The sequence below is a fragment of the Rattus norvegicus genome, chromosome 11, assembly GCF_021556685.1.
Source record: "Rattus norvegicus strain SHRSP/BbbUtx chromosome 11, alternate assembly SHRSP_T2T, whole genome shotgun sequence".
Classification (NCBI taxonomy): domain Eukaryota; kingdom Metazoa; phylum Chordata; class Mammalia; order Rodentia; family Muridae; genus Rattus; species Rattus norvegicus.
In genome coordinates, this window is record NC_141544.1 from 65,018,056 (window position 1) to 65,044,144 (window position 26,089).

The 26,089-nt window shown below is 41.4% G+C and overlaps 1 protein-coding gene and 1 long non-coding RNA gene across 3 annotated transcripts in view; one reads left to right on the plus strand and one right to left on the minus strand.

Annotated features, from left to right (window-relative positions):
- Nucleotides 1–9,904, plus strand: part of Hhla2 (HHLA2 member of B7 family) — a 57,896-nt gene extending 47,992 nt beyond the window's left edge. Inside the window, 1 exon segment of the mRNA XM_087577258.1 lies at nucleotides 9,600–9,904. Within this exon segment, the coding sequence (XP_087433384.1) occupies nucleotides 9,600–9,904 (305 nt within the window).
- A 12,474-nt stretch (nucleotides 9,905–22,378) lies between these two features.
- Myh15l1 (myosin, heavy chain 15 like 1) overlaps nucleotides 22,379–26,089 on the minus strand; it is a 121,682-nt gene continuing 117,971 nt past the window's right edge. The window contains exons 3-4 of one of the 2 annotated variants that reach the window (XR_015633745.1): nucleotides 24,558–24,684; nucleotides 22,521–23,619 (exon numbers count right to left, since the gene is read on the minus strand). This is a non-coding gene — a long non-coding RNA (myosin, heavy chain 15 like 1). Of the gene's footprint in view, nucleotides 23,620–24,557; nucleotides 24,685–26,089 lie in introns of both variants that reach the window. The other variant, XR_015633746.1, reaches the window with a different exon arrangement.

The window sequence follows — 26,089 nt, forward strand, 5'->3', positions numbered from 1 at the left end:
CAGTGCATCAGAACCTTCTTTGAGAGCCTGATTCGCAGCCTTTCAAGTAGACCAGATTTCCTCACCACAGTCAGTTCTATGAAATGCCAGAAAGCAAGAGCTAGGCTAACTCAAACACACAAGCAGCCAAATTTAGCGTGACACTCTTATTAAATATTGACCTCATGGGAATTGAGGCTGAAAACAAGCTTTGAGAAAGAAGCCAGTCCACACATTAATGGTCTTCCTTTGTTTTGGTTGTTACTGTCTATTAGTTGCATAACCAATATATTGAAAACAAGTTAAACTTCAGGCTCAAATGATTTCCTTTTAACACATAGCTTTGACCTAGGGGGACTAATCAGATAGATAATATGATCGTTGCTAATCACCTGTGTTTATAATTGTACCATTGATCTGTACACTGGGCATGACTTTGCCAATGCTGACTCCCCAATCGCCCTCCCCACCTTCTTAGTTTGTGGGGGTTTTGTTTGGTTTTGTTTTTATCTCTTGTCTTCCCCTAGAACCTAAGCAATATAATGTCTGAAGTCACCAACCAGTTATAACAGAATAAGAAAAGATCCAGCAACTGGGAGCCTATGTCGTTTAGTTACTGCTAACACTCAGCTCTTTCAACAGGGACACATCAAGCAGCCCCAGGCTTGCCTTGTCCTTTCCCAGCAGCAGGCAGGGACTTGCAAACCCTTCCTTCTTTCTCATCTGACAGGTGTTTCCTCCATGGCTCTTCATCTTCTGTTTTTTGACTACCTAAGATAGAGATTTGAATCAAGGATATTTTCTCTCCCTCTCTCCCTCCCCTCCCTCCCTCTCCCCCTCCCTTCTCCCCTCCTTCTCTGTGTGTAGCACATGAGTACACGTCTATGTTTCCTTGAGTCTCATGTGACAGTAGAACATAAGAAAATAAAACCTGTAGTGATTAGCATTGTTTGCTTCCTGTGAATGGCATCACGCTAATGCCCTAGACTCTAGTGCACAGTGAGATTGTTTTGTATTTGTTTGGTTTTGGTTTGCTTTGTGTCTTAGTCAGGGTTTCTATTCCTGCACAAACATCATGACCAAGAAGCAAGTTGGGGAAGAAAGGGTTTATTCAGCTTACACATGCACGTTGCTGCTCATCACCAAAGGAAGTCAGGACTGGAACTCTGACACAGGGCAGGAAGCAGGAGCTGATGCAGAGGCCATGGAGGGATGTTACTTACTGACTTGCTTCCCCTGGCTTGCTCAGCTTGCTTTCTTATAGAACCCAAGAGCAACAAGCCCAGGGATGGGACACCTACAAAGGGTCCACTCCCCTTGATCACTAATTGAAAAAAAAAAAGACTTACATGGAGGCCTTTCCTCAAGGGAGGCTCCTTTTTCTGTGATAACTCCAGCTTGTGTCAAGTTGGCACACAAAACTAGTCAGTACACTTTGAATTTTGGCAAGATTCCAAACGTTGTCCTAAATACATGCGTTATGTTCCTGAGAAGATCCTGAAATGCACAGGCAGTTCCTCATCAATATGAGGGTGCAGCCCTACAGTTCTCTGTTCCCTCCTCTCCTTTTCAAGTTCTGCTTCAGCTTCTGAGAGTTGACATGGCAGTGGAGACTCTTCCTCTCATTTCCTTCCGTTCTCTGAAGTGAATATGTTAAAAGCATCCACTGAAGACCCTGTTTGAATTGAACTTTTAGGTTTCTCTAATCTCAAAAATCTCCATTGCTGAAGCAGTTCTCTTCAGGGTTCCTTGGAGAGCTCTGGGTTCAAATTAGATCCTAAAGATTAGGACAGGTGGCTGCTTGTATTTGCTGTATTTTTTCCCCCTTCATGGAATTGAGATTCTTAGGCCCTTTAGCTCAAGAACTGGAATTCTAAAGTAGTTTTTAAAATAGAAACCCACCAGGTTGGATGAGACTATATTTAAATGCTTACATTTATTACACTTGAATTTTTCTAGAATGTTCTACTTTTAGGATGAATCAGTGAAGAGTATTAAATGTAGAACAAGGAAGGATGCAACTCCTAGCTGGTCCCTTATATTTAATTATAGACACTACAGAAAGATAGAGGGAAAGGTGAATACGTTCAGGGAGCAAGGGGTAGTGCCCTGATGCCCTCAGATGCAGAAGAAAGCGGTTCAGGATGCACTTCATAGATTTTATTGTAACCAGGACCCTTATTACAGTAGGCAGATCTACTGACCCTCTGAGTGTTTAGATAGGAGTGAGGGACTTATTTCCAGGAATGTTATAAAGATGTGTCCACTTTTAAAATGTAAATTTTAAACCTTGTTCTGAAGGCAAAATGTGTATAAAAGAGAAAGAAATGCAATTAAAACAATGCTAGATACTGATGACACCAGAGCCTAAGTGGGTTGCTGTCTGTTGGCCAGTTAACTCTGGACAGTTCTCATGACGAGCCAACCTTCTGTAGCCCGAGGAAGCTTGCCGTTAGTTTTCAAAGCAAAACAGAGTAGTAATTCTCAAATAAAAAACGTTAAGTCTCTTTTGTTCTCTTGGTGATGACTTCAGTATAAATCCCATGCAAAAGCTTAGGTAAGAACTTACTCAGAGAGAATGACAAGTTTCTTCAAGGGGAAATGGACACCTTTAGCCTTCTAGAATGCACTGAGAACATGAATGTTTAAAGGTGTTCACTGGGATAACTTCAGTATATATATGTATATATATATGTATTCTGAATATATATTCTGAATATATATATTCTGTAAATATTCACTCAAAAAAGAAAAAACTCTACGATTATTGTAAACGCACACTCTCAGATTCTTTATGAGGGAAGGACTCCATGAAAGGAAAGAAAGAAGGAAGGAATGAAAATAGAAGAATAAAAGGAAATGCATATAATTAGGTGGCTTGGGAAGAATGGATGACTGGATTCTGGAAGGAATTGGGACAGGCATTCATAAGATTAAAATATGTCGTATGAAACTCTCAAAGAACTAAAAATAAAACAAAATAACCCCCACCCCTACCCCCATACATGTCCAAATTGATAGCCATGCTATAAGGCCGGCAGAAAATACTGCCATCTAGTGGTGTTAATTTCCTCAAAGTCATCCTCTGAGCTGAGTGATGGTTGATTGAGCACACTAGAAGGGCTAACGTTGGCGGTGGAAAATTATATTATGTGTAACTTTTTTTTTTTTACTATAAAGCCATATAGTTACCATAGCTGTTTCAGTGGGCCCCCAGAAAGGATGGCCAGAGAGCCAAAGACAGGAAGTAAATAAAAGAATTCTTCAAGCACACGAGAGCCAGTCTGGCAGGGACACCACTCTGCCACCTGAACTCATTCGATTGTTCGAAGATATTCTTTATGCAAATGTGGAAGACATGAAGGGACACATAAGATCTAGAACAAGCTGAGATGGCTTCTGGAAAGCTGCACACGGTGCCAAATGGACACATCTACCACCCTGGCTTCTGACAGAGCTGTAGTGCTAGGGTGAGTCTAATGACAGCACTTTCACAGAGCAGGCTTTGCATCTTTATCATAACTCATCTTCCTAAAGGTCTTTGATGACCATTTCATTTCCTGTCCTGATGGGGTAGAGAGAGCAGCTGAATGTCAATGTGTCAATGTGTCAATGCGTCGACACATCAACGCATCAACGAGTCAAGGAGTCAGCTCGTCAATTCGTCAATGCTCAAATGCTCAGAGGTTGAATCAAGAAGATGGAGTTCACCTGGGAGCAGAGAGGTTCCATAGGGTTTATTAACCAACTTCTCAGTTCACCCACCTTCTCTGTAATGAGGTCATCTTCAGGGGGAATCCTTTTAATTATGTAGCCTACACCAGGGACAAAGGTAGATACTGTTTGTGACCTTTGTATCACAACACTGAAGTTTCTACCAAATAGTCTGAGCTTTCAGAAACATTGTCTGAGAATGCCACTTGGAATCTCATTCAAAACCTACCTGGAGCCTCTCTTTGGGTCAAGGGAAAGTGTTTCTAACTGATTGTTTAAAAAGGAGAAAGGTATGAGAATATTTAGTCTTTTGACTTAAAAAAAAAACAACTTATTTTACCTGTATGGGTTTTTGCCTCAGGAGGTCAGAAGAGGGTGTCAGATCCAGGAGACTAGAGTTATGGACATATTGGTAGGTGGCACACTGTGAAACCTGTTGTTAATGCTGGAAGTCTGATCTTTCCCAGGGAGAGCTTCCTCTCCCACTGATCTACCTCTGTTTATTCCAGTGTGGCCTGTGCTTTGGTCTCGTGTTGATTTATTACCTGACCTTTTCCATTTCTGCTAAATTCTTGGTGATGTCTCTAATCTGGTTCATGAGAGAGGAAAGATCATCTATGTTGGAGAGGAGATTACATCTCTGATCCATGATATCAGCACAACATTCTCTACAAAGGACTACTGGGACCCATTTCATCCTTGGTAACTGTACAGCAAGGCTACCCTTTACTATAAGTTAGAAGTCACCCCTTCTATGACATATTCTTTTGCCAGCTGCCAGGAACTGTCTTAATAGTTGATGAGGGTGGGGGTTCTCAGAACCTAATTCAGAGTCTTGTGCCATGCACATAAGTATGCATACATGTAACTTCACATAGTTCTGCTTATCAGGGGCTATGCCAGAATCTACACAGAGCCACTCTCACATACAGACCCCAGATTAGGAATCTCTACATTTCAATGGTGTGCTTCTCTGTCATTGTGCCAGCCACCAATCAATACTGGGATAGAAAATTTAAGCATAAGCAAGGTATCATCCACCAGTAGCCAAAGCATGATCCCAGACAGGCCAGCCAGACAGATAAGGTTCTGAAGGACAATAACTTTTGGTCAGGCCCAGAGCTGTTCTGATGAGCCTCTTGTCAACACGAGCCTTTGACAGAGTGAGGCAGCCAGAAGTGAAAAGACTTAGCCACCGGATACTGTACTATTGTGGTTGGTTGAGATTCTTCATGAAGAGAGGCTCTATTCTCTAAAAGGCATGGTGCAGGGCCAAATAGTACCAGGAAATCTGGAGCTGAAAGAATGAGAGTCAAGTCATTTTCACTGCTTGGAGGAAATGCAGGGGAAGTTTGGCTCAACTCAGACTCTGCCTTACAATCACCAGCGGAGCTTAAAACAAGCCCCCAAACTTCAGTCTTACCTTAAGTGTGGGCATTAACTTCACCTGCAAGTCTGTAAGAAATGCAAATGTAGGGCTCTACCCAGTGAATCAGAAATTCTGTGGTGGGCATGGCTTCCTTTCCCTAGGTGGTTGTGTTGCTAGGTTTTGGGGCACAGTTCCAGCACATCTCACAGCCCAGTCAGAACGAGTCGTATACAACACAGGTCAACGGAGAAGACTGTGATAGTAACAGATTCGCTTCCAGAGCACATGCACATCAAACTGGCTCTGCAATAAGCATCCAGCGTTTTTGGATTTCTGTTTGGCAGGATATTCAAAAATTTTAAATTCATTCCTTTAACCCAGAAATTTCATTTCTAGGGATTTACTCGTCTGCACTATTTTTACAAATGTGCAAATGTATGTGTGTGATGCGCTAAGGCAGAAGTACTTGCCATTGTGGATAAGCAGATCTGAAAAATGAATAAGGTACAGTTAAAGAAGTATCCACCACCTTCAATATAAAAGCTACAGAGCCTTTTTAATTTGGGGAGTATGTGTGTTTATGAGGGGGTCCTGGGCTCATGCTGAGTGTCCTTATGTATGTGTTTATACCTGTGTGTAGAGGCCAAAGGTCAACCTTGGGTGGCATTCTTCATGACCTTTTCTTTCCAGACAAGATAATTCAATGGCTTGCAGCTTTCCAAGTAGCTTCGGCTGGCTTGTAAGTAAGTCACATGGTCCCACTGATATCTGCCTCCCCGCTCTGGAATAACACACCCTCTATCACGCTTAGATTTTTGCTGTTCATTTTGGGGGTTACAGTAGTGCCCCTGTGCTTGCATAGCAAGCACTTTACTGCTGTAGTTACTTTCACAGCCATAGACAGCTTTTCAAAGTATGTGGCAGGTCTTCGTGAATGTAAATGGATGGGACAAGAACAGATCACATTGAGTGAAGTAACCCAGACACAGAAAGACAGTGTCGCATGCTATTTCTCAATAGACACTCTCAGCTCCAAGTCTCCAGATGTATGTCCATAGCCAGTAGTAACTGCAGAAAATAGGAAAGGAGAATGTTTGCCAGTATAGGCGTATTGGAGAGCAAAGTAGAGAGGGGGAGAGTGGGATACTAGTAACTGATAGAGGAAATAGGGAAGGGGACTCTTTATGGAGGAGGGGGGGGAAGGACAGAATATAGAAAAGAGGAAGTCAGGTAAAATAACAATAAGGATGCCTATAAAGGCCACAGGAATCATACTATTAGCTATCGACCAAAAAAAGAGACAAAACATAAAAAACCTGTAGTGTCTTAGATAGGGTTTTACTGCTGTGAACAGACACCATGACAAAGGCAACTCTTATAAGGACAACATTTAATTGAGACTGGCTTACAAGTTCAGAGGTTCAATCCATTGCCATCAAGGTCCAGGCAGACATGGCACAGGAGTAGTTGAGAGTTCTACACCTTCATTTGAAGGCTGCTAGGAAAAGATTGGCTCCCATGTGGTTAGGAGGAGGAGGGTCTCATTGCCCATGCCCACAGTGACATAGTTCTTTCAACAATGCCACAGCTACTCTAACACTGCCACACCTAACAGTGCTACTCCCTGGTCCAAGCATATTCAAACCACCACATACAGTAAACATAATTCTTTTTATAACTATAGCTATTGAGAGTTTTAATGAACTCTTCTCATCTGGGCTGATAGTGATCTCTCAAACCAAAGACCACCTAACGAAACCCCAATACCACACACGAGAAGCCCTATTTTGAGTTTCTGTCCAAGAGACACCTCAAACATACACCATGTGTTTGTCCCACAGATGTAAGTTCTTATTACTGAAGACAACATGCACTCCAGAAACAGAGCCTAGAGACCCTTGAGCTGGAACTGATCTGAATGCCCCCTCTCCTTAAGGCTAGTTTTCATTAGAGGCACTATGCTTCCAAAGGGAGGCAATGAACAGTCCTACCCAACAATGATAATGATGAACCACATCAATGACCAGCAGGCTGCAGTAAAGTCAAAGGGTGCACTAGTGATATTCATACTTTAGTGGTAACCAACACTTTTCTAATTGGACTATGACCTCCTCAACAAGGAGGATACCATGTCTGGTACTACATACCTAGATAACTACCAGTGCTACTAAAGTCATAGTTATTGGAGAAGAATTTACAACCACCACTTTATTAAAGCAGCATAATTTATCACAACAATCATAAACATTTCTCCTTACAACCACAGATAAGTGTAGTCTTCATTCATCATCAAGGAAACTTCAATAGAGAGTGAACAGTACAGGAAACCACAACCAATCAAAATGCAGAGTTGAGAAGCTGAGACCCAGTGGATGTATCTATAAAGCATTCCCACGTCTATGCTCAGGGAACATCGCAAAAGAAGTAGCAGAAAAATTGTAAGAACCAGAGGATCTGGGAGCTTGCCATGATATTGTGTCTCCTAGTATCATCAGTAGCTACGTGCATAAAGTCTCACAGACATGACTGTCTAAACATGAGTTGAACAAGGATGGCACCGATAGATGTGCCAAAGTGGCTGGGGGAAGCCCATGAGGCCTCATCCCTACACGAAGAACTGAGGAAAGTTGAGAGCAGGAAAAACGGTCTTCCCTAGGGAAGAGCACATCAATTGGTTGTCCAGTGTCAAGTGATCAGCCCTGGATGCATGCATGTTTTATATGTGTGTGTGTGTGTGTGTGTGTGTGTGTGTGTGTGTGTGTGTGTGTGTCTTAGTCAGTGTTTCTATTCCTGCACAAACATCATGACCAAGAAGCAAGTTGGGGAGGAAAGGGTTTATTCAGCTTACACTTCCACATTGCTGTTCATCATCAAAGGAAGTCAGGACTGGAACTCAAGAGGGTCAGGAAGCAGGAGCTGATGCAGAGGCCATGGAGGGATGCTGCTTACTGGCTTGCTTGCCCTGGCTTACTCAGCTTGCTTTCTTGTAGAACCTAAGACTACCAGCCCAGGGACGGCACCACCCACAATGGGCTGGGTCCTCCCATGTTGATCACTAGTTGAGAAAATGCCTTACAGCTGGGTCTCATAAAAGCATTTCCACAACTGAGGCTCCTTTTCTGTGATAACTTCAGCTTGTGTCAAGTTGGCACACAAAACTAGTCAGTACAATATTCTAGAATATTGTACCTGCTCAGCCCATAAAATGTTTCTTATATGCATATGCATGCAACAGTAGTCATTGAAAAAAGGGCCATGAATTTGAAGGAAAATTAGCGGGGTATATGGGAGGGTTTGAAGAAGAAAAGGGAAGAGAGAAATGTAATCATTACAATCTCAAAATTAAAATTAAAAAATATGCAAAGAACCACATGCTACATGGGAAAGCATTATAACACAGCAGTGATGTGTATACACACTGGAGCACAGGTCTGCTACTGTCAGCTATGAATCTAGAGACATTCTCTAATCAAATGTGACCCAAATCTAATGTGACCCAATATAATCTCCATTTAGAGATACAGAAACTGACATCAAGGTTCTTCTTCAGATTAAAAAAAAAAAAAAAACAAAGCAAAACAAAAAAGACATGAGTACTAGCGTACAGAACAGTGCTTGCCTCATAGAATGCCTTATAGAAAACAGTTTTTTTAAACTTTATTTATTATTGGTGTGTGTGTGTGTATGTGTGTGGGTGCCTGCATGTATGTATTTATGTATGTATGTATGTGTGTGTGTATGTATGTATGTATGTATGTATATATGTATGTATAATGTGTGCTGGATCTAACACCGTGGCATGCGTGTGTATGTCTGAGGATAAATCTGCCCAGTTGGTTCCTTCCTTCTACCTTTATGTTGGTTCTGGCGATCGCACTCAGACTGTCCCACCATATTTGAATGCCAAGCATCTTTTCCTGCTGAGCCATGAAACAGATTTAGAAATAGTTTCTGTAGATAAACATATGATGGCTAAAAAGCGCATCATGAACACACAAACACACACACACACACACACACACACACACACACACACACACACACACACACAAACAACCTTGGTAAAAATCAGTGTCAAGAACTCAAGTGGCTTCCTCAGGGAGTAGAACTAGAAGCCACCGTACAAACGCAGTCTTGATTTTAGAACGAGTCTAATTTAATACAAATAACATCTGTAGAAACAAGTTTTTTTGTTTTGTTTGTTTGCTTTTGTTCTCAGAATAAAGCATTAAAGCATGAATGTAAACAAACAAACAAACAAACACATGGATAGGTACATGAAAAACGTCAAGGCTCTCTACCCTGGGAACATAGCGTAGACCTCAAGCCAGACTTTCCCCAAACCCTTGTCTTGCTTTGGCTGCAAGCCCAGCTGACAGTACCCTGAAGGTCCTGGTTGTGCCTCTTCTGCATCTCCTGGGAGTCGGTGCTCTCCTCACAGGCTTGACTGAGCATGAGGACCTCAGAGCTTAGGGCCCAGGCCTCCTCCTGAGAGGCCTGCAGCAGCTCCTGGGCCTCTTCCTGCTTCTGCTTCCAGGCAGCCAGAGCCTTGTCAGAGTGCTGCTGTTTTTGCCCCAGGGCCGCTGCCACAGAGCGAGCCTTTCCCAGGTCAGAAAGGGCATCCCCCAGCTCCAGCTGGAGCCTGTGCCTGGCCCTCTCCAGGGAGGCATTCCTGGCTTCCACAGCCTCCTGCGATGGAACTGCCAGCTTCTCCCGAGGAAAAGAGCCAAAGTGTTCGGTGACTCAGGCCCACAGGAGGCCAAAGCAGTCAGTGCCTGGTCCACAAAGCGCCTTCCTGTAGCCTCTGGCTCCCGTGTCCACCGGGATGTTACTTACCCTTAAACTCAGGATCCTTTAGATTGCTACCAATGTGTCTATTGAAATATGTTAACAACTGATACAACTTTAAGAACTTTTAAAAACATTTAAAATTAAACATTAAAAATGTTTAAAAACATTTTGAAAAGAAAATATAATTATACCATTTGCCTCCCTTTCCTCCTACTAACCCCTCCCACATAGAATCACCTTTCTTTCTCACAAATTAATGGTTCTCCATTTCTTTAATTTTTGTTTTACACACACACACACACGTGTGTGTGTATTGTAGCATCAACCACTGTCTTTTGCGTCATACTTACACTTTTTACAAATATCACGTGTTCTCTCAAGCATCAGCTCCAGCAAAACATCACATGCCCTTTTACCAGGCGCCTTCCAGAAAAATACCACGTGTTCGCTTTCAGAAAAAAAATCCTCTCATATGTCTGCTTCAGCATAAATCTTCTCACAAGGTGATTTCCAGAGAAACATCACACGATACAACTGAGTCTTCAACAAAATCAGAAATTTCCACTTCAACCCTCTCTCTTTTCCATTCTCTCACTGCCTGCTGCCTAGATCAGGATGTATCTTAGAGCCGCTGTTCTAGCACCATGACTACATACCCACTACCACACTGCCGCCATGATGATAATGGACTACCGTTCTGAAGCTGCAAGCAGCCCCCAGTTAAATGTTTTCTTCTACAAGTTACCTTGGTCATAATGTCTCTCCATAGAAATAGAACAGTAACTCACACACACACACACACACACACACACACACACACACACACACTCACACTCACACTCACACATACATACATTTGCAGGTATATGAATGGAACTAGAAAAGATCGTCTTGAATGAGGTAACCCGAACCCAGAATGACAAACATATATGCAATCATGGTTTCTCATCTTCAGATTCTAGTTCCAACACTTGAGATGCGAGTATACAATTTGGAACAGTTGAAGAAAAATGATCCTGGGGTGTGGAATAGAGGGAGGAATATCAGGCACAAGCTATTTGAAGGGAGAAATGGGAAAAATGTATGGAATTTTAATGAGGGAGGAGAAAGGGAGAAAAATACAGAAGAGGTAGAAAGACAAAGCAACAATAAGGATGCCTTAAAATGCATAAGGAATTATATTATTTCCTTACTTAAAATTACATAGAGATAAGTCCATTTATTTGTATATAGTTAAATTGAAAAATTCCCCTCAGGGCTGACAATTCTCCTCCTAAAAGCCATAGGCCATGTAACACAAGCCTCCAACACCAGTCATGAGAAGCAGTCATGCTTCTATTGTTGTATTTTCCAAGACACTCCCAAAGGTATATAGGTTAGTGCTCTTGCCTTGGTTGCCTCACAAAGGTTGAAGATAAGTCCTTGTCTTAGTTTTGGTTTTATTGCTGTGAATAGACACCATGACCATGGCAAGTTTTATAAAGGCAAACATTTAGTTGGAGCTGGCTTACAGGTTCAGAGGTCAAGACTAGTATCATCGTGATGGGAAGAATGACATCATGCAGACAGACTTGGTGCTGGAGGAGCCTACATCTTGAACCAAAAGAAGATACGAGGAGGCTCTCTTCTACAGGCAGTCAGGAGAAGGGTCCCTTCTACACTGGGTAGAGCTTGAGCAAATCCCACCCCACCATGACACATTTCTTTCAAGAAGGCCACACCTACTCAAACAATGCTACACCTCCTAATAGTGCCACTTTCCATGGGCCAAGTATAGTCAAACCACCACAATCTTTGTTGCTGAGGGACCATGAACTTTTGACCGAGGACCTACGCAATCTGAGGTGGATCTGACTTGAAAGCCTTCTCTGTGAAAACTAGGTTTCATGATACAAGAAGGCATCGTAAAGCTTCAAAAGGGGAGAATAAATCAGCAGTTCTACCAAACCATGATGCTACAACAATGACCAGCATGGCAATTATCCTAAGGGTGCAGTAATGGCATGCCTAACTTGGTGGTAACCAACAGCTCTCTAATTGGACTTAAGGTCCACAGGAAGGAAATCACATTTGGTGCTGGAAGCCTATCTAATTACCTAGGGCTAGTGAAGTCATGCATTTTGAAGAAGAATATACTTTACTGGACCAGGATAATATCTAAATGCATTCCTAGAATTTTCCCTTGTACTCACAGATAGATGTATTTTCTTCCCTCACCAAAGAAACATCTTATTGCACAGATGAAGACTATTAGAAAAAACACAACCAATGAAAATTCGGAGAACAAGTGACTGTGTAGTGCCCAGCTTCAGCTGATGCATCTATTACACAACTCCTGCACTTAAGGCTCAGAGATCATTGAATAGAGGGAGCAGAAAGACTGTAAGAGCTGGAGAAGCAGGAAGTTTGCTGTGAGGTTGTCTTCTGAAAGTGTCAGAGAAACTTCACCCATGAGGTCTCAGCAACATGGCTGCTTAAATAAGACCTGAATAAGGACACCAATAGACATGCTAATGTGGGAGAGAGAAATCTGATCTGGCCTCAACCCTGGGTAGAGAAATGTAAAGAGTTAAGGAATGATGAGAGAGGTAGAAATAATCTTCCTACAGGAAGAGTACTCCAATTGATTATCTAACACCCTGTAGTAAACCTTGAAATTATATACATATGAGAAACATATGAACCAAGTAGGTTGCATATATATATTTGGGAATACACACACATGTATATATACACTCGTGCTGTGTAGTACCTATGTACCACATTTTTATTATCCATTGAAAGACAACTAGACTATTTCCATTTTCTAGCTATTGTGACTAGAGAAGCAATGACTGTGGCTGAGCTTATCTGTGGAGAGGGACATAATGTCCTTAAGTCATTTCCAGGGAGTGGTATAACTGGATCATATGGTAGACTGAATATAGCTTCCTGAGCACTCTACACACGGATTTTTACAGCAAATGAGTTTGTAATTCAACCAAGAGCCAAGGAGGGTTTCCCTTTCCCCATATCCTTTCCAGAATTTGTCGTCTGTTGTTTTGTTGATCTTTGCTATTCTGGTTGGGGTAAGATAAAAAGTTGTTTTGATAGAGCCAGAAGAAATAATATTGTTATAATAATCTTAGTGACAGCAAGTTACTAAAACATCCTTAGGCATGTTCAGTCTTGAAGGAGCTCTGTGGCTATGCACCTTCCAGAGAACTCCTTTGCATTTTTCTGCTCATTCTTTTTCCCTCTTATAATGTAGCTGTTAAAAATGGCCCAATTCTCTCTGTCTTCCTCCCATCAGCTCCACTCCCCAGATTAAAATCCATCCCAAATCCACCCATCCAGTGCCTACTTAGGAGATCCCACTGCTCATAATAGTCCTTAGGTCCTTCTGTGTTCCCTGCAGCTTCTTCTCTTGTGCAGTGCTTTATCAAACATCCTTCCCTGGTACTCCAGCAATACAACGCTCTTAGGAGTTCTAGCTGATGAAATGTGTTTTCTTGCTTACATCTCCTTCAGGCTGCTGGCTCTCCTATTCTTCTTCTGCCATCATACTTCTTAGATGAATGAACAGACTCTACAATAGCTTTCTCCGCTTGAATGTTGTTAAATGGAGAATGGTCCCCAGGAATCATCATGCACCACAAAACTAATCAGTATCAGCTAGGCTTCTCTGGAGGGACAAAGCCAATGGAATGTATGCGTAATTGCAAGAGGGGATTTATTAGATTGGCTTATGGGATCGGAGGCTGGATAGGTCCATCATAGCCATCTGTAAGACAAAGAACCAAAGCAATCAGTTCATACCAAAAGGTTGGAAGCCTCAGAACAAGAAGGACCAAAGATGCAGTTCCAGTTTGGTGCAGAAGGCCTGGAAAGCCCTGAAGAGTTACCAGTATAATTTTCCCTTCAAAGGTTGCACTCTGGTGTGCAGGGATATAGAAATAGAAAACCAAAGGCATACACAAATAAAGTCATGCATGTGCGAGTTTCCCCTCATTCCAACTTCATGGTCTACCCAGAACTCAGCCCACTGGACACTGTTAAGGATATTTGAGACAGATTCCCCTCCTGATTGCTACTGCATGTGCCCAACATTTTTGAAGATATACCTACAAGTGTGTGTGCTTTACCTATTTTGAGGAAATTCTTTTTTTCTAGTTAAGTTGACAACCAAGATTAACTGTCATGCAACTCAATAGAAAAAAATGGAACAAGCCCTTTGTTGGTGAGTCCTGAAGAACCCAGTCTATATTGAGTACATCCAGGGAGATTCTGGGCTCTAATCGCACACTCTACTGGCTTTTTAACCATGTTACTTCACTTCTTTGCCTTCTTCTTCCTAAGAAGAGATTCTGATACATTGCCCAACCTAAAATGGGAGTCTTGTAACGTAATCACATGACTTGTGCCTCCTTTACCAAACTGATCAATATCAGAAAGCTTTGTTTTTATGCTGGCATGCCTAGGACTTCAGGGTCCACTGGGTAGAACATGAAGCTTTTGAATAAAAGCCACATCTGTTGTCCTGACAATGTGGGTGCACCCTTATTACCAATTATTTATTACTTTGCTTTATAATTTGCTCCCCATAAGCTTGCATATGGAAAAGGTTGTGAGAAAGTTTAGAAGCTAAATTCTTGCCTTGGAGAATGTTGAACTCAGAGGCAGTAACTGGTCCTCAAGTGAGCTTGGTGCTGCTAAAACTACTTGCTATGAACATCCCAACCTGGAAATCAAAGCAGGTAGGTTTTCAACTTTCCAGTTCAAAACAGGACTCTAGATTTTTGTTTGGCACTGTCTAGCTCCCTGAGGTAATGAGGAGCAAGTTGCACATAATGGTTTATTTATATGATGTTCAAGTGACCTTAAAGCAAAAGGGGTCTTCAGACTACCTTGTTTGGGCTGGAGAGATGGCTCGGCCGTTAAAGGCTAGGCTCACAACCAAAAGTATAAGATTACTATGCTTGTTCATTATTTTTCCTCAGTTTTTCACAATACTGTAGAACAAATCACAACATACAAGGTCACAAAACATTCTTCTCTATAGAACCTTAAGAAAAATATCAAAAAAGCGAGACATGGATTCGCTCACTTGAAGTCTTCAATCATTGGGAGGAAAAAGAAATCTTACTTAGAAGTGAATGACAGATTTGGATACAAGGAGACATTTCAGGTCAATGTTCCACTTTTCTAGGGTCTAGGGTTTTATAAACACCTACTGAATGTATTTTTAGAAACTGTCATTCCTGAGCCCTTCATGAGCTACTGTGGCTAGAGGTGGATCAGTTGGTTCTCTTCTGGGATACAGTCCAACAGCTGTTCCGCAAGGGCACAGCAACCCCACTCCCAGTTCAGGTGCGCAACCGACATAATATTATTTCTGTATGAAGCCACAGAAAATGTGTTGATCTGTCTTGTGCCTTTGCAAGGTGCACCAAAGCAGAGACACTTGTTTTTGAAGAAGCCTTTAATGATGATAAGCTAGGGCCAGTTCCGATGTCTTCTCTCGACCATGCATTCAAGCAAAGTGTCTCAGTACTGTGCCATGTCCTGAGGCTTCATTCTGCCAAGCTTCACGTTTGTGTACTTTCTAAAAAAAAAAAAAAAACGATTTTAAACTTTTATGTTGCCTTGCCTATAAAATCTTAGGGATGGCCTGGAGACAGTTTTTTTTTTTTTAGTTCTTTTTTTCGGAGCTGGGGACCGAACCCAGGGCCTTGCGCTTCCTAGGCAAGCGCTCTACCACTGAGCTGAATCCCCAACCCCTGACAGTTTTTTTTAAAGCTACCTTTGCCCAGTAAGCCAAAATAGCAGATGCTAGCATCGTCAGCTATCCCTGTTTATCTTCACAAACACTTGGTATAAGCCCTACACCAGATACCCAGTGACTTTGACAGTGAACATATATATATATATATATATATATATATATATATATATATATATATACATACATACATACATAAACAGGCTCACTCCAAATAAAAGCTGAAAGTCACATTTTTCAATGAAGGTTTTTGTATATGCCCCACCCCCTTACTAAACAGAGATTCTGTTCTATTCATCCCTTTTTATAGGCTCACGTGTTTTACCTTGTGTCATCATTTGTCCATCCTCTAGAGTACCTGTTTCTTTCTCAGGGTGAACATTTAAGCTTGGGCTCATTCATACACTCAGCAAGGATTTGTTAAACATTCCCCAGGAAGAGACACAGTCATTCCTCTCTTCCTCCTGCGGGTGATCAGCTCCAGGCTGAGGACAGCCTTGCCATACACCTGAGCGTTATAGCCATACTTCATTCTGCACCTCCCAGTGCGGTGCAACCTTGAACTCTTCTTCCTTATATTGTTCTTGTAGAAGCTCAAGTTCAGATTTGCCTGTCTTTGCTGAAAACTTGGGAATTTAGAAGGATACAGTTTTCAAAGGCACCCATTATTATTAACAATGGCTATGTGTTTTTCTATCAGTTTATTTATTTCGTATATAGTATATGTGTGTGCGCGCACATGTGTGATAGTATGTTCACTTCTGCATGCATGTCTGGATGCCAAATCTCGACACTGGTGTCTTCCTCTATTGCTTAAGTTAAGGTCTCTCAGTGAACTTGAAGTCTGCTGTTTTGACTAGACTAGCTGGCCACAAGTTCCCAGGTTTCATCTGTCTCTCCCTCATCCACTGAAGGAATTACATATAGACCTGTATCACACCATTCCTGGCTTTTTCACATGGGCACTGGGAATCCAAACTCATGCCCTCCTCGTGCTTGCACATCAATTGCTTTCCCCACAAAACACTTGGAGGTGGCATCTTTTCAAGATTACGTTAGCCTGACCCCAGTAAGATAAGAGCAGAGAGAATATTGAGGACAAGACGATAAGGAATAGAGAGTTTCTAATTTGCCATTAAAGCAGGAAAGAAAGGTCTATTTGGGGGAAATGTCAGCCTGTCTATGCGGACTGCAGTAATAGACAGGCCTGGGTCGTGGGAATAGTGATGAGCAGGGAATTTGCTATCACTCGGCAGTCACAGTTTCATTTAGCATTGCCTGTTCCTCCTACCACGTTGAAGTAGAAAGAATCACCAAGGTTTAAGCTGGGCTTTTCAACCTGTTAATAGGGAAGAGAGAGTATTTGATTTCACATGTACATCTCTGAAATGTTCAGTTCTTCTCGCTTTAAAACTGGGCTGCCCAATAGAATTTCAGGCAATGATGAAGGTGTTCTACACTTGCATATGCTGTCCAGTGGTAACTGCTAGCGTCTTGATAGGGCTGGATCAGTGTGATGTTTACATCTTTAAAAGTTGGATGTTTAGTTGTATTTAACTTGAGTAAATATGCATGAAGATTAGAAAAACCTGTATTAGAGTTGTAGATAGCCCTTGTTTTGACTGGATAACGGAGCTAAGATTAAATGAGCATTTTTTTTATCATTTAAATCGTGGTTTAGCTAGCCAAATAACATCATCCGAGGGTCATAACCTTATATAAGAGGAAGAACCACAATCCAGCTAGTCTTTGCATGTTGTGCCCTTTTTACTGATTGAAAAGGGCATCACTGTAGGCAGTTGTAAGTCTGGGGGCACAATGTCTCATTAATGGCAATCTCAGTCAGACTTTCTTGGACAGCAAATGAGGAACAATAAATCCAAGGTGAATCTGAGGAAACTTGGGTTCAAATTGTGGCTTTTCCTCTTCCACAATATGTGTCTATCAAAGAACTCATCCAGGCGATCACATTGTAAGGATAGAGGAGGCAAGTTCCCTGCCCTAAAGAGTCAAAAAAAAAAAAATAAAGACAAACACGAAATAAGTACAAACCATTTGACACTTAAAAGTTCTAATCATTGAAAACAAACCAGAATGGTATAATGTACGGTGTTTGGCTTCCTCTACTTACTCCAAGTATTCCCTAAGGACTTTGGAGAAGGATCTTCAAGTAATAGAAACAAGTTATAAAATCCTGATGCCCAGCTGACAGAGTCCTGAGATGAAGACAGGAAGCCATGGCAACCAAAGAGGAGTAAGGGTGGGGGTGGGGAGAGATGGTGAGATGAGGTGGCAGGAGGAACCTGAAATCAGATGAAGAGGAGTTTGTATGCCAATTAGAAACCAGAGAGGTCTTCTAAAATAGAAACCAAGCCATGTCAGTATCTGCGCATCCCTAAACAGTATAACTGACACAAGGTGCAAGGCCTTGAATAACTTGTTAGCCTTCTCTGTATTTTGATTTCATCATCTATAAGGTTATAATTCTACCCACGTCAAATGACCAACATACCATGAGAGAAATATTTAGCATGAAGGATGAGGTATGAACTAGTAGAAACTGAGAAATTCATACACAGTGTAGAAAAGAAAATAAGTGAAAATGAAGAATATAGTATAATATTTTAAACAATATTTTTCAAGTCCCTCCAGCATTAGAATAACGTGGCTTCTAGTAAGAGGGGGACTTTGAAGTTTTAACAGCAGGGTAACTGAATATGAACTAAGAATTAACTTTAAGTACCAGGGATCAAGGAATTCATCTGTATTCTTAGGTAATATGCTTTCCCCTGAAAAGTCATTTCACTGGTGTCACACAATAATATTGCTGCTCAGAGGAGAAATGACTAATTTCTATAATGTATTGACCACTTAAAAATAATATTGAGCTACCTCAGTCTTATTAATTTCCTTTTGGCCTTCTATTTAATTGAATCTCTCGGTGAGAAAGTCCCATGAGCCTTGCTGACCTTCTGTACAGGTAACAGTGCACACGAGATGCAGACATTTGGTCTATGCTAAATCTTAGAAGCTGTACAAGAAATATGAGTCACTGAAGAAGAGCCTCCATGTCAAGGTTCCTCACAGTACAAAGAGGGGTAACAGGCTTTGCCACATGGAGCAAAGTTATCTTCCCTCGTTTACAGAAGAGAATGAGCTTGACAGATGAAGAATTGTGAAAGCAAAACAAAAACCCAGATTACTTATTAGAAATGCTAGTTGTGCCACTCTGATCTCCTTTTCCAGCTGCCTCCTCTCATTTACTGACTGAAGTTACCTATTTTCCTGGGAGATGTTTTACCAGAGCATTGTCCCCCCACCTCTTATTCTGCTTAGGAACTTGCCTACATGAAGAGTCCATAAAAGACATAAAATATGGTATTGCTCAGTGACGCCTCATGACTTACTGGCACTGGGAACAACCAAATGATTTCCATCCACATCTTCGGTTTGTTTTTTTTTTTCCTTTTCAATATTTAGCAAAAGCCTGTCCAGAACTCTCTGAATGGAGCCCTCCACGAAGGGCTGGTGTTCAACAGGCATGTTTCAAAAAAAGGTAACACCAGCTACTGTTTACTCAGAACTGTCTGTGCTCTAGGCACTAGTGTGTAGTAACTAGTTTAAGTCCTGCAGCTTAGTAATGTAAGAATTCTATAACTCAGTTTTCTAAGGAGAAAAGCCTACTTATTTAAATGTGACTGAAACTGTGTGTGTGTGTGTGTGTGTGTGTGTGTGTGTGTGTGTAAAGTTGATAAAGGTCTATTAAAATGAACTTCCTTAAAGAACACATGCTTTCTTCTATACCATTCTTCACTTATATGATGTTCTGCCAATTCTTGGCAGTACATTTTTGAAATAATTACAATTCGGGGGTCTAATTCATAAAAGAAGAGATGTGTCAGATAGCCTTCTGGTATTTTAATATCTGAAACAAACAACTCACAATGGCTAAAGGTTTACTTTGACTCTGTTTTAGATGCTTTAGTTCATGATTGATTGACTCAACTGCTTTGGGTGAAGGAACACACCATGACGGGAGCACAGAGTGAACAAAACTGATTGCCTCGTGCCCAAGAGCTGAAAGAGATGAAGAGGAAGTGGCTGAGGCCCCAAATCCTCTTTGAGGGCATGCTTCCAGTGAAGTAAAGATGTCGCACTAGGTCTTATTTCTTGAAATTTCTAATACAACCCAGTAATGGAAACCCAAGCTGGTGATCAGCTCTTTAAGAAGTAGGCCTTTGAGGGACATTCTAGATCCAAAATATAGCATTGTGTTTCACACCATCAAGGATGCATGGTCATTTTACAGTGCAAAAGGTATTCAGCTTGTTCTCAGGGGTTCACAAAGGCTCCATTGTTTCAACATCATTCTAACATATAAAGAAAAGTCTTCCCTGAGACTCAAGGAAAATCCTATAATGAAGCATGCTAAGAACAAAAGATGGGCTATGTATTTCCAATATAGAAGTATAACAGACACAACACAAACCTGTCCTCATTCTGAATTGTTTGTCTAGCTTCCAGAGAACAGCAGTAGGGCATGGGAGCCCGAAAGCATGTAAAGTCCCATGTCTACAATTTTGCTGGTTGTAGCCCACACAGTAGTCCTGTTTGGTTTAACATGGTGTTTGCAGTTTCCCTGAGCAGAAATTGTCCACTGCTGACATATATTTATTTCTGGAGTCTTCATTGAAACTTTAACAGTTGGTACATCACTCTAGCAAGGGTTACTTGAAGGGACTTCAAGCATATATTACTGTTGGGCATCTCAGGCCATTCTATGAAATCTCCAGATTTCTTCATGGAAAAACAAAACATGTGAAGTAAGCCAATCTGAGTAATAACTAGCCCACTAGAACCCAAATGGCACATCTATATTTATCTACCTATCTATCTGTATCTCACCCTTTACAAGAGCTATGAGTAATATAAAATACGTGTTATACACACACACATACACACACACAAATACATCTGATTTGTATTTTCCAGGTGATTATTAAATGAGAGAAAATAGAACCATGAGGGGGAGAAATTTTATTATACATTTCTCTCCTTGCTTATTTTGTTACTTATAGAAAGGACATATTGTGCTTATGAGAAATTGTATTAAAATCTGAGCTAATAATGAGCGAAAGCACACAATCAATTAACACAATGTTACAGGCTCAGAATGTTTGCTTCTCACCCCTCTTACCACGAATGAGCTCTAAAGCATTATAAGGAAGTGTCTGAGTTAAAGCAGTAATTCACTGCTTTTTGGTACTGTAGAGAGTTAACTATTAGTGAAGAAGACCCAAAGATATTGTATGGATTTTCTATTATTGGAAATTAAGACTGAGACGTTTAAAATGAGCTCAGAAAGTGAGTGGGGAAGGCAGCATCTGAGTAAGGTCCCCCACCCCAGTGATGATCTCTCCACACACACACTTGTACTTCATGCGTCAAACTCCTTCCTAAAAAGTAAGGAAGCCATGGAAGTGGCCATATAATAGAAGTTTTAATATAAGAATAAGAAAAGATACATTCAAAAGTTATCCCACTTCCAAGTCTGAGCACCTTGGAAAGAGAAGCCTTCTACTTTAGAAAAGAAAATTGATAAAGCCTCTAAATACAGTGTAGGGCCTGTCGCAGTGATGCTGAGTGCCAAGCAGATCACAGTAGCTCTTGCCCAGCCCTGTCCACACATTCAGCATCACTGGAACTGTATTATCCAGGTACAGTGGGTGCCACTCTGACTATAGTAACCCCATGTGGTTAATGTGGGTACTATACTTACCTGAGCCTGGGCAACAAAAGAAGGAACAAGCCTCCTATATGAGAATGGGGCAAGAAAGGTAACACAGGATGCTGTCAGAGCTTAGTGCTGGTCAGAACCAACATCAGGCAGAAATCTAAGGTTCAAAGTTGCATTCAGAGTTTGTACACAAAGCCCCTGAGGCCTCTCTGGCATTTAAGCCAAGATACAAATGTCAACTAAAGCTTAACCCATGTCTATGCTCACCTTGCATGTATTAGGATTGTTTTTTACTTCGAGATTAAATTTCCTGGAATTGTGAGACCCTGGTATGAATCAGTTTAATGTTAGGTATAACAGATATGGGACTATTTATAACGCCCGTTCCCCTAAACATGAGCACCATTAACCTCCAGGCCAGTAGCTATAAACAGAACCTCTAGACCTGAACCTCATTGTTTTGTATTTTCAACTTAGCATAATTCCCAGCTGCGACATGGGCTTCGGTGTACTCTAGAGAGTGTTTATACAGCTGTGAGAGTCAGCTATAACCAACACTAGTGTTGACTTGATAGTTCATGGGCTTCACCCAAATCTGGTAGAATAACCCAGACGACTCCATTTCTGAGTTTGCAGGTTAGGCAAGACAGGGAAGAAATCACAGGTTTTCGATTTAGAAGCAGCATTGATTTGGTAAAATCTAATCCTTCGAAAGTCCTAATACTCCCTTCTCAGGTCCTGGGCAGTGTCCATGGATTGAGCCTCTTAAATGGTCGTTGTATCAAGCAGAGATAATGAATAATAATTTACTAGATTTCTATAAACCTTCTCTGATGGCTGGTGGTAGGACATTTTGGCCATGACTCTACTTCAACAGAATGCGTTCCTCCAGCAGTGGGAGCCTAGGTTCTGTGCATTGTTGTCAATGAGGCATGTGGGTTAGCACCAGCCCTATGAAGAGATATTTTAACTGCTTCCCTCATCTATTGGTTACTTTTGTTGCTATGATATAAGATCACAATAAAGGAACATTATACAAGGAAGAATTTATTTGAGCTTATGATTGATTCCAGTGGGATAAGAGTCTTTTGTGGCAGGGAATCATGGCAGCAAGCAAGCAGCAGGCATGAACCAGAAACAGAAAGCTTAGAGCTCAAATCTTTTTTTTTCCATCTTTATTAACTTGAATATTTCTTATTTACATTTCGATTGTTATTCCCCTTCCCGGTTTCTGGGCCAACATCCCCCTAGCCCCTCCCCCTCCCCTTCTAGATGGGTGCTCCCCTCCCCATCCTCCCCCCATTACCTCCCTCCCCCCAACAATCACCTTCACTGGGGGTTCAGTCTTGGCAGGACCCAGGGCTTCCCCTTCCACTGGTGATCTTACTAGGCTATTCATTGCTACCTATGCAGTTGGAGCACAGGGTCAGTCCATGTATCGTCTTTAGGTAGTGGCTTAGTCCCTGGAAGCTCTGGTTGCCTGGCATTGTTGTTCATATGGGGTCTCGAGCCCCTTCAAGCTCTTCCAGTCCTTTTTCTGATTCCTTCAACGGGGGTCCCATTCTCAGTTCAGTGGTTTGCTGCTCAAATCTTAAACAAAACAGAGAGAGTGAGCTGAAAGTAGGTGGGTTTCTCTTCCCAAAGCCCACCCCCAGTGACGTACTTCTTCCAACAAGGCTGCACCTCCCAAACCTTCCAAAACAGTGCCAACGACTTCATGCCATGTGATCAAATACTGAGCTGAAGCTGGGAAGGATCTTCATCCAAACCCCTACACCACTGTTCAGGCTAAACATCACAGCAACTGTAGGCTTCAGTCAGTTGCGGCTTGGTTCATCTCATCCTCTAGTGCTGAATAACAGCAACACATCAACAGCAGAGCCACAGGAACCTGGTTTTACAGCGCCATTAGGTGCTGAAGTAATGCAAGTAACCACAGCATCACAGATTTTTGCTTACAGTTCTGTAAAGTCAGGCAGAAACGAAAGCAGATAATGGAGCCTGTAATAAATCATTAACCTTTTAATGTCTATACAACACCACACAGCAACACGCCTCAAGAACTATTAGGCCGCTTTCTCTTCTCAATGATGCAATCCCATTTGACTTAAACCTGTAAGGGCCCTATGCATGCTGCCACAGTTTCTGTGGGTTCATTCATATGTGTGTCAGTCGTACCATGTTTGTAAGACACGTGTTTCCTTGGAGTCAGCATCATCTCTGGCTCCTACAATCTTTCCACTTCCCTTTCTTCATTTGCTCCTGAGCCTTGAAGAGAAGGATTTATGAAGGAAAACCATTTAGGACTGAGTGCTCCAAAGTCTTTCACTCTGCTTATTGTCCAGCCGTGAGTCTCTATGCTAAAAAGCTTGAGGCACTGATCGATGGGCATAGCAATAGATCATTAGAAGTCATTTTATCGCTATGTTCCTTTAGAAGAATCATAGTATTAGGTTTTTCCTTAGGCCCATGGCTACCTATCTCTTCAGGTTCTTGGCCATTTTAGTAGTGTCATGTATGGGTTTGATCTCATGGAGTGGCCTACAGTACAATGTTTAAAAAGTGATTGGTTACTCCTATAACATTTATGCCACTATTGTATCAGTATACTTCCCTGGCAGGTCATGGAGTTTGCATATCGGTGATATTGATGATTATTTTTCTCCCCTGGTAGCATGCAGAGCACACTCTAGCACAATGAATTTCCAGTGAGACACCAGCTCTGTTTTTCTGTGTCCAGTGACATCAGTAAGTGTTATCTTCAGCAATAGGATCTTATCGTCAGGTTGTGGGAAAAAATCAGTAGCCTTAGTCATAGCTTGTGATGTTTAGGGCTTCCACTTTGGCTAACGACTCTACAAGATCTAACCAAATTCTGGCACTAGCGGCTTCACTTGGTAACATAAGATGTCTTGTCAGGGCATTGTCTCCTCTCTCATTTGGTGTCTCTATGTTCCTTTCATATATGTACATATTTTAGAAAGCATAAATTGTGAAAAATACCTGTACAAATTAGAATGGGAGAGAGAATGAAGTCATAGTGCTGTTTATATAGAGTATACGTATATATGTTTATGTATTATAATTATACCTTTTAATAAATTATTTTATAGCTATAACTGAAGAACAAAGGACAATAAAAGTTTCTATTAAAAAGTTGAACTTTCAGGCGAGCATAGTTTCAGCTAATGAGCAAAATAACCTACCAGAAAATGAAAAGGCAGCAGATATTATGGGTGAACTGTTGGGTGGAGAATTTAAACTGCTGTTGTAAGGAATCTCAACCAGCTTCAAGAGAATGTCAAGAACGAGTTACTCTTCTGACAGACAAATCTAGCAGATAAAAGGAAGTAATTAGACAATCAGAAATCTTTGAACTGAAAAATACTCTCAGCAAAATTAAAAAGTGTTACAAGACATTAATAGCCAAAATGTATCAAACAAAATAAAGAATCGCTGAGCTCAGAGGCAGTCTACTTGAAAACACACAGTTGGAAGAGCCAAAGGAAAGGAACGAAGTGGGGGAAATTAAAGCTTGAATACATTTTGGGCCAGTATTAGAAGAACAGACATTTGAGTTATTGGGATTCCAGAAGGATGTGAAAACATGAAGGATAGAAAGCTTATTAAAGAAGCAATATCATTTCCCCAACCAAGACAAGGCTATAAATACCCAGGTTCAGATATCACTGGTGAGATCTAATAAACAAGCCTCCTCTAAGACACTTTATAATCAAGCTCTCGATGCTGTAAGATTCTCAAGACATCAAGAGAAAATGCACAAAAGGTGCCCCAATTTGCCTGACAGCAGGCTTCCCAGAAGCCTTACAGGCCAGCAGAGAGTAACCTGAGATTTTCAAGTTACTAAAGGAAAAAGATAACCTGTCAAGCAGGAACACTGCATCCACCAAAACTATCCATTAGAAATAAAGGACATATAAAGACATTTTCAGACAAATATAAGAAAATTAATCCCCATAAGACCTGTTAGAATGGCTAAGTGGAACTCTTCAATTTGAGGACTTACGCTTGTTTTAAATTAATTAATTTACTTTGCATTCTGCTCTCACGCCCCCTCCTCCCACCATCTACTTCTCCTGCATTTCTCTTTCGAGACAGGGAGGCCTCCCATGGATATCAACAAGCTCTGTCATATCAAATTGCAGTAAGACTAGGTTCATCTTCTATTGAGGCTAGAAGAGGCAGGCAATATGAGGAAAGAGTCCCAAAGGCATGCATGAAAGTCAGAGATAGCCTCTACTCCCACATAAAGACCAAGCTACACAATGTAACGTATGTGCAGACAGCCTAGGTCAGCCCCATGCAGGCTATCTAATTGGCTGTTCAATCTCTTTGAGCCCCCATGGATCCTGTTTAGTTGATTCTGTGGGTTTTCTTGTGGCGTTTGACTCCTTTTGGTTCCTTCCTCTCCATCTTCTGCAGGATTCCCCAAGCTCTGATAAATACTTGGCTGTGGGTCTCTGCATCTATCTCCATCAGTTGCTACTTGAAGCCTCTCTGTTGATGGTTACGCTAAGCTCCTGTCTGTAAATATAGCAGAATGTCATTACCAGTGTCAAGGGTGGGTTCCCTGTCATGGCATAGGTCTTGAGTTGGATCATTCCATCAATTTATGCTCCATCTTTATCGCAGCATATCTTATAGACAGGGAAAAGTGTAGGTAGAAGGTTTGTGGCTGTTTTGGTGGCCCAATACCTCAGTTAGAAGTCTCATTCCA